Source organism: Brachycentrus maculatus, unplaced genomic scaffold, assembly GCF_059751285.1.
Source record: "Brachycentrus maculatus isolate JH-2025_06_01 unplaced genomic scaffold, ASM5975128v1 h1tg000306l, whole genome shotgun sequence".
In the NCBI taxonomy this organism is placed as follows: Eukaryota; Metazoa; Arthropoda; class Insecta; order Trichoptera; family Brachycentridae; genus Brachycentrus; species Brachycentrus maculatus.
The window spans coordinates 730,001-741,763 of record NW_028281056.1 but is presented as its reverse complement, the minus strand read 5'-3'; the positions used below and the strand labels follow the sequence as shown (position 1 = coordinate 741,763).

The window sequence follows — 11,763 nt, the reverse complement described above, 5'->3', positions numbered from 1 at the left end:
AAGATAAAAACGCTGATAGATATATTTTGTCATAGATATATATGTCAAATACCTCCGAGAATATTTTATAGATCCTTATTAGTTATAGACGTCTCAACTTAAGATGAAACATACATATGTACGAACATTTTTAAGTGGTTGTCAATCATGGGTAGAATGGTGAATGTTACACGCATATAAAGTGATCACTTCACTGAATTTCTCCACGTCTGGTCAAGTGCAGAAACTTAGATTTGTGAACTAATATTATGACACACCAAAAAAACACTGAAGGGGTAGGCAGAGATGACGGAACGCCACATTTTTCTGTCCTAACATAAACTCCTAACTTTTTTCAGAACCATATGTGTCCTCCGATTATGTAGACTTTTGACACCACCACATTTAAGGTTCTGATTGATCTGGCAGTGCCAAGCAGTCTTCGTTCTGTTATACTTTCTTAGCATGCTCTCGTTATCCATTCGCTCCACATCTCCATACCACCTTAAAGAACATTTCTTAATCTTTTCAACTATGCGTAGTTCAGCCTTACATTCATTTGTTAATATCTTCGTTTTTATCATACAATTTACATATCGCAGTCGTACAGGAAAAAGTGACCAACTACCAAAACGTAAAATGTTCAGGAGGGCCATTTAAGTCACTTTTGCTTGGCAACAAAATAAACATCAATGCAGTTAGTCATTTTAATTAAGTCAATATATTATACTTTGGGATTTTTTCATCGCAATATTAAGCTAATAAGATATAAAATAGTCAATGATCACGTTTTAGTAAAACAATGCACTTGGTCACTTTCTCCTGTATGACTACGATATATGTATTATAATCTTTTTAGAACATTTTGAGTGTATCCAAAAACTTTTTCACAAATCTTGATTTTTTCCAATTATAGGAGTTATTTTTCATATTATTTTTCAGACACAGCTGATGAGCTGTGAGAAAGATGAAGAAGAATATGGATGTAATGGGTAGATTTAGTGAATGTTACACGTGTGTAAACGCCCAGACTTCCATATTCTTCTTCATCTTTGATGAGATGTCAAAAAGTAAAATATAATCTTTTTAGTGTGAAATACAGAATAAATGTATACTAGAAATAAAATAAACATGTAAAATAAATAAAAATACTTTTTTTTATTTTTGAAACATTTATTGACCAAAAATATATGTACATTTACGTGGTTAATACTTTCTTATTCCAAAATATATCAAAGCATAATCAAATGATACTTTTTTTTAATTCGCAACAAATTACATTTCATATATTTAGTATTAGTAATCAGAAAAAACCTCGATTTAAATATATACATTGATACTTCAAAAAAATAACTATAAAAAAATATATATTGCATCACCGACCAATTAAGCCCTTATTATAATTCTCTACTCTACGTTATATTCCATATAAAGTAGACGCTCTCTAAACCGGCCTTTTCTAGGAAAACTAAAAATAAATTTTCGAAGTGGCGTGTGACTTTTTCCTATACAGATTTATTACAGTTTGTGAAATATTGATTTATAGTGTGTGAGTTTCTAATACAGAACAAGTTTTGTTTTCTTAGTGTTTCGAAAAAAATAAATTTTCTTCCTTGCGAAAGTGTTTTTTTAAATATTTTTTTCACGGCCTCTTTTTTAACCGGCTTTTTCATTATTTTGCCCTGGGTCGGTCCCGTCAAGGTCGGTTAAGAGAGCGTCTATTGTAAATGTATAGGTAATTAATCTACATATTTATTTTTAAAAAATAAGGTTTTATTATTTATTTATCACGATTTTGGACGGATTTTTATAAACGTGTTTTATTTTTTATTTTTATATTTTTTTGTAAGTATGCAGTTTTCTGATAAAGTGAAGACTGAAAAAAGCTTTGCAATAAGAGAGCTTTCAAATTCTATTATCCTCACAATAAATCTTGTGTTTTTTTTTAAAATTAACCATTTGAAAAGATTTGTCAATGTTTCAGTGTGTCCCCTGAAAGTTTTGTACTGTTATATATGTATTTCGAAAAAAAACTTATTTTTCAAAACAAAAACAGTGTTTAAGGAAATTCAATTAATTTTACATTATTCATACAGTAAACCCCCTATAACGTTAAGATAGGTACCGCGCTGTCGGAGGGAACGTTAAATTGGATTAATGTTTTAAATTGTATCTTTTTACATTTTAACCAGCAAAAATTACTGAAATAACTCATTATTAAATTAAAATACAATTAAAAACATTTACCTACTATAACGTTCTCTCCAATAACGCGGTACTTATATCAACGTTAAAGGGGGGGCTTACTGTGTATTCCTTTGTAACGAGCATCTTTAAATAATCATATCAGACGAAAAGATTTGTAATTAGTTGAATTTTAACCTAAAAAAATCAAAGTTTCTCTTGTCCCCTGAAAATGTTTGTACTGTTGATTTGTATATTATCGGCTGAATGTGTTGAAGGGGATTCCGACGTTATTGTGAGTATGGCTATGTGGATGTGGGCGCCATCTGTGCTCTTGGAGTGCAAACTGTGCGCTTAACAGGCGCAATCGCAAGTGCAGCGCTTGACGCGCTTCTCGCGATGAAGAAGAGAGTCCACGGACCGCGTGGAGCGAACGGAACGAGGCTGGACATCTGAAAATAAAAAGTGACATTAAGGCTATGATTAAAATTTTTCAATTACTCTCAGACGAAACTTACTTTAAAACTTCTTAATGGTGTATTATCAAATACTTTTTGTTTCAAATATATATTGGAATTCGGATGATAAATATTTTTTATATATTTTTAACTCCTTTCAATAACTCGTTTTTTTCCACCAAATATTTTTTCTAAGAAAAAAATATTTTTCAATTCAAAATCGGTGTTGTAAACATAAAATACAATTACGTTAAATCGTCAAAGAAAATCAAGTGGCTGGCTGTTGATTATCACAGCTCAACCCTAGGTTACGGGACATTCGTAAAATTTACGAAGGACATTTCCAATCCGTGGATAGCACCGAGGTAACACATGCAAAGAATGTAGTGACAACTAGCACGTATCTTAATTTTCTACTGATAGTTTTTTATTATATGTCCGCCTCCGTAGTGTAATGGTCAGCACGCTCGGCTACCGTTCTGGAGGTCCCGGGTTCGATTCCCAAGGGGGGTAAAATAAATATAAGTGATTTTTTCACTGTAATATTTATTCAATATTACCATGGACTGGTACCTGAAGCGGAGGGCTGATCACCTTTCCTTCATGTGTAAACGATCAAGATAACACTGCGTTAATATGACACAGTGCCCTATGCACCATTGGGGTGCGGATAAGGGTTTTATTATTATTATATTATTATATTTTATAGTTCTCAAAAATTACGTTTCACTTATTTTTTTAAATGTTTGCCTCGTACTTAGATTGATTGATACAAATCACGTGGTCTAGGATTGATTTGATGACAGAAAAATTGCTTGGAAAACATACAAATTTCCTTGCGGTTTCGTGCTTTACCGCGCATTAAGTCAAATATTGTCAGTCGAAACTGATATCGTGGTATGTTTTTTTGGGCTTTGAGCTTTGAGCTTTGATCTATTCCATTACCCAATTTACCAGTTAGTATTTTTAAGATATTATTGAAGAAATTATGTATTTTATATATAAATAATAATATATTAGTAAAGCCTAGGATAAATTATTTAATTAATACACACAAGTTTAAAAAGTAACCCATGTTCATTCAATCATTCAAACCCTTATCTGCACCCGGTGGTGCATAGGGCACTGCATCATATAAATGCAATTTTATATTGATCGTTAACACATCAGCCCTCCGCTTCCAGTCCAGGGTAATATTGAATAAACATTAGAGTGAAAAATCACTTTTATTTATTTGATCTCCCCCCTGGGAATTGAATCCGGGTCACTTATTGTGCTTTTTACAACAGTTTGTGCAACAGATATTTTTCGGTAAAACTTGAAGGTTTTTTCTCCATTTGAAAAATATTTATTACATTTAAAAAATAATTAAACAATACCTTTTCTTGAAAATGCAAAAAAAACACTTTCTGCCATGTAGCGGGTAAATATTTTGTTATAAATATGCCTCTTTTGCTGGGATATAGTACATTTTCTGGGCATTCCGAAAACATGCACAACTGAAAATTGACGATTTTTGATTTACGACGTTCTTGAAAGGAGTGAGATATACGAGATATACGTGTATGTATAATTTTCATCACTCTTTATGGTCAATTATTATGACTAGTTTCATTATACTCACAGTGTGGCCTCTCAGGGTCTTGGACAGCAGGTCTGGTGTCCATCTCCTTCTCCTGCACCATCATAGGAACAGGAATATTCACGGGAAGAGCGCGGGCCATGGCTTGACGTTCCATCAAGGAGTTCCTAGCCTCACGACTATCCTCAACCTAGAAGATGACAATTAAACAATAAGTAAACACCTATCAATTCAATCGACAATATCAAAAAACTCGTTTTGGACCTTTGACTTGAAATTGGATGAGATCAAAAGAATAATAGTTTATTTTATTTAATTTATTTCAAAACATATTAAGTACATACATAAATCATATATACATATAATATTCCTGATGAGTAATTTCTATTTCTCATTTTGGGACATGGGATTAAGGTTAACAAGACTGGAACACAAATAATAAAGTTACGAAAAAGCATTTTTTAAATAACCAAAACTAATACTTATACATGGCAAAATATAACAATAAACAGGTATGATAAATAGGCACAAGAAGCATATTTAGTAGTGCGGTAATACAACACTCTCCTTAGCATTCATCGTACACTTTTTGTAATACCACTTAAAAACTAAGATAAACCATTTTCTCCTGAGTTTTACTGTAGACTATTCTTATACCAATATCAACTTTGGAGTAGACTTGAAATCAGATAAGATCGTGAGCATATCTTGTATTTTAAAAGCATTATTAACTCTGTGGTATAGTAATATAGCACTTTCCTTATCATTCATCGTTCATTTTGTGTAATACCACTTAAAAACTCAAAATAACCATTCCCTAATCAATTCAAATGTAGATTATATTTGTGTAAAACAATATCAATCTGATGTAATTAAAAGTTTGCCAAGTTTTTCTAGATCGTCTTTTGCTCCTATTTCCAACTAAAATCTCCTCCTGTTCTATAAGTGTGAATTTTTTTGTCACACATTCCCAAACCATATCAACACGCCTTTGCAGCCTTGCATTATTTCCTTACATCAACCATCATTGGAACATCTATCATACATCGTTTTATGAAGTACAAAGTTTTATTAAATGCTTCTTTAGTTTTTTCCTTTATAGCCTAATAAAAATGAGTCAAATAAAATAAAAATCGTAATCGGTTTTATTTCAACTATTTTTAAATGACGCTGTTTCTAAAATTGTTTGTGTAATAAATCAATTCTTCTATCTGTGGTATACAAGTCGTATTTCATTTATGGTTCAATTAAAACATTTGATTGATAACTTGTAGTAAAAGGAGAGATTAACTCAACTGTAAAATTAGTGAATTATAGTAAGTAACTCGATATGATATCAGACCTTAGATTTTGTAAATCAAGGCTAGACACAGTTCGGTGTCATTGACCTATTACCTACAGGGAGTTAAGAAAAAACTTGTCTCTAACATCGTAGAAATGGTAACATCGTAAAAAAAAGTACAAAAGAATTAGTAAAAAACTACAACACTTATTGTCACCCTGTTACACAGTATGGGATTATTGGTTGGGGTGGTACGAGTAATGCATTATTAGTAATGTAAGTAATGCATTATTAATATATTACTATAATTAAAATACAACTTTGTTTTAAAATCACTATAAAGATTTTATTATAACTTAATTAGAATATCTACCGGGGTTGAAGCTAACCGCTTCTTTATCAAGACCGGTAGACATTAAAATTAAGTTAAAATAAAAAATAAAAAAAATGATTTTAAAACAAAGTTTCATTTTAATTTTAAAATGGAAAATCACAAAGTTAGTGCTTCAAATATAAATTATAATATATAACTATTAAAATATTGTTCTCCAAAAATCTATCATGAAAATAATTTATTTGTAGTTTAAGCGTTAATTTGCAGAACTCCATCTTGATTTTTATATTAAATATTAATATCAAACACTGATTTTTGAGTATACTTAATTGTATTTTACTGTTAAAAACACATAAAAATAAAATCTGTGACGATTGTTTCGCCTTGTTATGGCATTTTCAAATATAAGTAAAGCAGATTTCATTGATCATTTGATTGCATTGTTATTTTATTTTTTTGTTAATATCGAGAGATTTTAAATATTTTGAAAATGTGTTATTTCCATTTTCTTTATTTTCCATTATAACAGATCGAGTCACAGCAACGCGTAGCTTGGTACAGTTAGTTAATTATAATAAATTTTAATATGTATTTCAATTGCTACATAAGCATTGTGAAATGAAAAGTATTACAAATAAGTATACTAGAATAAGGCACAGCGATGCGTGGCTAAGTACAGCTACTGTAAAATAAAAATACCAAAATACCTAAATATGTATAATCAGTATTAAAAAGGATATCAACCGAAAAAATTTACTAAATATGTATATATTAAAAATATCATTTCGGATACAAAAAATCCGATCACCTTGTGGGATTTAACCTTGATTTATGTATAAAGTTAACTGCATTTCCAACTTAACTTGAACATGTTTAAACATTACGAAGGTCAAGATTCAAGTTATTTATTCGTGGTATTTCGCTCTGTAAAATATTGACTATCGGAAGTAACCTACATTTGATTGAGTTTAAACGTTGGGTCAACTGATAACTGGATATCCCTTGAATTGGCTAAACCCAGATTATTATCAACATACATAAATCATAGGTTTGCAAAGTGTGGCTCGGGAGCCGCACGCGGCTCTTTGACCTGTTAAGTGCGGCTCCGACATAAATATCCGCGGGAAGGCTCTTCGACTTTACGTATTCACGTGGACAATATTTTTGAAGCACGAACCTTTTTTAAATCATACCGAGAAATCGTCTTATTGATGAGAACGTGCTGAAATTAACGGCATATAAACCTGACTTGATCTAACGTTCAAAGGAGATGCAAGGACATTATCCGCAGTAAGTAGTGTTCTTATGTATTAAACACTCTCCTTGTCATCCATTATTCACTTTGTGTAATTTTTTATTACCATACCATAATGTTATCAATACTTTTAATTCACAAAATATTATTATGTATTTTTTTTTATATCTATCATTCAATAAAATCCTTATTAAGTTTTATTTAGTGTACCCGTAATTTGATAAAGATCTCAAATTATTTTTAATTTTTATTTTACTAAGAAAATACCATATTTCTTAAAATCTAGCATCAATACTTAGCTTCCCATACTTGTAATTTTAATACCATACCATAATTCTAATTTTTAATTAATGTTTTACTTAGTAAATATCACTGTTTCTTAAAATCTACTGTGACACGTGTTTCGATGCATTCCGAATCATTTTCAAACACCGTATACGGTTCAAATAAAAATCTACTGTGAATTTTTACTTGTGATTTTAAGAAATAGTGGTATACTAGGTAAAACATTAATTAAAAATGGATAGATTTTACCATAAAGTGACTGCCGAATCAATTACTAAAATTATAACTGTCGTAATGTGCATTTTTCGCTCTTTGGCTAATAATTGCGGTCCACTAACCGAATAAAGAATACGATAATTATTTATTATTTATGTTATTTATAAATCCATCTTGGAATCGTTAAATATCCTAGATCAAGGACATCCACCAAACCGGTCCATCGCAGAGCAAACTTTGATCGATTCCAAAAACAATCGTGGGTTCATGCAAATTTTCATTTTTTCATAAGTATGAATTGCATCAAATCAAATATCCAACTCGATTGACAAGAAGATATTTTGATGAATGTATGCGCTTTGCAACTAGCGATTATCGACTAATATATGTATCTGCAGAATGCCAAAGTCATTCAATGCCAAATATCTCATTAAATTCAACATTCAAATACAATGTATTCGTATCAATATTTAGACAGAGAAGTTACATACATATATCTAGCACCTTAAATGTAAAGTAAAATAGAAACTAGAAGTAAATAAAAATTATTTAAAAAAAAAAACAAATGGAACTGTGGCTTACTATATGCAACAAGAAAAGTCATGTTATTTAGAAGAAGAAAAAATTTCAAATATTTATTATTTACTAATTTAGTTGAAATTTGGTCAAAACTTAGTCATTTTTACCCAGACATATAATAAAACGTTGTATTTATTATAAACATTTTAACGTTTTAATAATTGGAACATAAACGAATTACTAAATCTCTGAAGAATCATGACAGGAAAACTAAACTTAAGAAAACTTAAATCCCGGAAAACTTAAGATTGAAAATAAATTCTCAGCTCAAAAAAGATTGAGAAACGTTATTTATGATGTTTTTTATTGTATAATATAACGCTACCATATGTACTAAAAAAACTTTTAATACTGACAAATTATAAATGTTTAGATAATACGGTATCATAGATTTTAATAATTCAACCTTAGACAATGAATTGATAATATTAGAGCACAGCATTTTAACAAAACATTATGAAAATATTCGTAAACATACCATACAATACGAGATATGTATTGATAATTCCTTCTGAATCACATTTAAATATTCCTGAATTGTGGTAAATTGCATCACCAAAAAGGAAAAATAAATAAATATTGTGGTAGCGAAAATACTTTCCGAAGGTTGTCTGAACGTAGCCCGACTAAAGGTATATTATGTATGTACAGTAATATTTTGTACTTTGAAGTAAATGTTTTAAAGAACCGCATAAAATATGAAAACAATATGGTCATGCCAATGATGTCTGTGGTAAACTAGCGAGCCGACAAAAAAATCAGGGTAGTTTTTTTTAACACCGAGCACAGGAATTTGAAGTTGTTGTTTTATTTATGATAACCTACTCCGGTTCCTCACCTGGAATTAAGTTATAATGAGAGAATCTTATAATGTATATAATTAACTTAAAAGATTACTAGAGTTCTGTCTATAGTTAGTCCAGTAGGGTTGACTAAAACTATTTACCTAAACCATCAAATATCCGTGTATGGTTGCTACTGGCATATGATTTGTTATTTTAATATCACAAGTAAAAACTTCGCTTTAACTAATTCTGTTTTGAATAAAGTTCAAGTATCAAAATTGGTTTGAAAATATAAAGAAAAATTATTTAATGTAGAATGGACGTACGGAGCGAACAATAAACGAGAGAATGACTAAGGATGTATATTTGGTAATGTGAAAACAAAAAAGACTTGGCAAGACCAGTTCAATCAGAACCTAAAATCTACGGAGGACATGTATGATTAGATGTATGGATGTGAAGGAATATAGGAGTGTGTGTCACGGCAGACGAATGTGGCATTCTATCCTCTCTGCCTACCCTTTCAGAAAACGGCGTAATAGCAGTAGGTACTTGTAAACGAAAACGAAACAACATGAGGCCCAATATGCGTTCCTAATTTTCGCCAAAAAGTATTTTTTAACAAATTCTACAAAATAAACACGGTTGGTTAGGCTACCACACGATTTAACAAGAGCCTGCATCCTCAAGATCAATCAGTGAGTCGGAACAATTCATAATTACATCTGGCCACATTTTGTAATCGATCCGAACGAATGATAATAATACAATCGATTATCGGGCAAACTCGGCCTATATTCGGCCACTTCTCGGAATTCGCCGATCGGCCGCCAGCGAGAATGTATGTAAGCGATGTAAGTACATAATAAGGGAAATGATTCCGGCGACCTCGAACCGCAGGCCGTCACTCTAGACCGGGTATCCTCGCTCGCCGCTGGGCCACAAAGGGCAGCTAAACCCGTATTCGTAATGATATCCTATCAGTATTTCTGTGACTCGACTTCGAAACCTAATTTTCAATGCATTATTCTTTTATGGTAAAACTAGACCGCTTATCTGATCGAGTACAGTATATTTATTTATTTATTTTTATTCAATCGTACACATAATTACAAACAATAATGTGTTTTTCATTAAAGTTTTACTAAGTAAAACCTATTGTGACAAGTGTTTCGATGCATACCGCATAATTTTCAAACACTGTATTAGAAACCATATCAATTTTCGGAGTTGGAAATAAAATTAATAAATTGGAAGCCAAGCTAGCGGTTCACAACGGCGTGCTAGTACCGACACTAATGTATGGACGCGAAACATGGAACTGGCAAAGGAAGGATGAAAGCAGAGTGAACACTGTTGAAATGCGCTCCCTCAGACGAATGTGTGGAAAATCATTGTATGACAGAATTAAAAACGACGATATAAGAAAGGAATGTAAGGCTGAACGAGGAATAATTGAAAAGATTAGGAAGAGTTCTTTGCGGTGGTATGGACATGTGGAGCGAATGGATAACGAGAGAATAACTAAGAAAATATATGTGGCGAATGTAAGAGGGAAAACGGAACGTAGACGACCGAAAAAGACTTGACACGATCAGATCAATCAGAACCTAAAATCTGGCGGTGTCAAAAGTCTGCGTAATCGGAGGGCATGTATGACTAGATGTATGGATGTGAAGGAGGCGAGGAGTGTATGTCAGGACAGAAGAGTGTGGCGTTCCATCCTCTCTGCCTACCCCTGCGAGGAAACGGCAGTTATATACAATATATATATATATATATATATATATATATATATATATATATATATATATATATATATATATATATATATATATATATATATATATATAAATACACATATACATATTATATCTTGCTTAAAATACTAAATGAATTCTTTGGTTATGAATTCAGAGGTTATTTCCGCTTGGTAAAAAAGTAAAAAGGTTAGATTAAAAAAATTAAATGACTTGCTACTTTAAATATAAGTATTCAAAGCAGTATATCAATTGCAGAAATAAATAATAAAAATATATATCACACTTTAATTCAATGACATTTTCGTTGACAGAAATGTTTTTTCAAAATCTTTTTAATGCACTGGAATATTTATAGCTTCATCGATACAGGAGAAAAAAGTAAAAATATCAACTTGTATCAATTAGCATACAAGATTGTTGCAATACCGTTCCATCCACATGTCACCAAAGTTTGGTATTTAATTTTTTTGATTATAAATACCACTTCCTGATAAGTCATATTTTTTGCAAAATTGTTTAATTTATTAATAGGCGTCTCAACTTGATATGAAACCTCTATCGTTTCTCTTTACATTAAAGAAGATGGATTTCTGAGTATCCCATGGCTCACGATCTTGCATTTGGCTGGCTTAAGCGATCACTTTATACACTTGTGTAAAACTTTGGCTTCTCATCCGTAGGGAGAATAATCCATTGTCTGATATGATAAATTATGTTAATTTTGTTTTATTTATCTTAACGTATAAATGGATTAAATCACATTATGTCATTATATTTCTATTTTCTAACCCTTCATTATGGTCCGCAAACAATGGTGGATGGGGCACTGCATCTTAAAGAAGCAGTGTTATCTTGATCGGTTGATAAGCAGTTTGGTGAAACAAATTAGTGAGGAAATTAGAGTAAAACAAAGTTATAAAGTAAATGTATTTAGAAATAGGAGCAGAGGAAGACCGAGGAAAACTTCGAGGAGGCACGGTCAAGTAGGTCAAATACTTGAAAGCGGTAAGAGGTCGTTATAATTTAAGGGTATGTATAAGGAGATGGTTGAATGTGACAGA

At 31.3% G+C, this 11,763-nt stretch overlaps 1 protein-coding gene across 1 annotated transcript in view; it reads right to left on the bottom strand.

Moving 5' to 3' along the window:
* Positions 1–1,131: 1,131 nt before the first annotated feature.
* LOC148304711 (uncharacterized) overlaps positions 1,132–11,763 on the bottom strand; it is a 123,827-nt gene continuing 113,195 nt past the window's right edge. Inside the window, exons 9-10 of the mRNA XM_088267906.1 lie at positions 4,246–4,393; positions 1,132–2,615 (exon numbers count right to left, since the gene is read on the bottom strand). Coding sequence (XP_088124032.1) covers positions 2,518–2,615; positions 4,246–4,393 — 246 coding nt within the window. The 3' untranslated portion in view covers positions 1,132–2,517. The remainder of the gene's footprint in view (positions 2,616–4,245; positions 4,394–11,763) is intronic.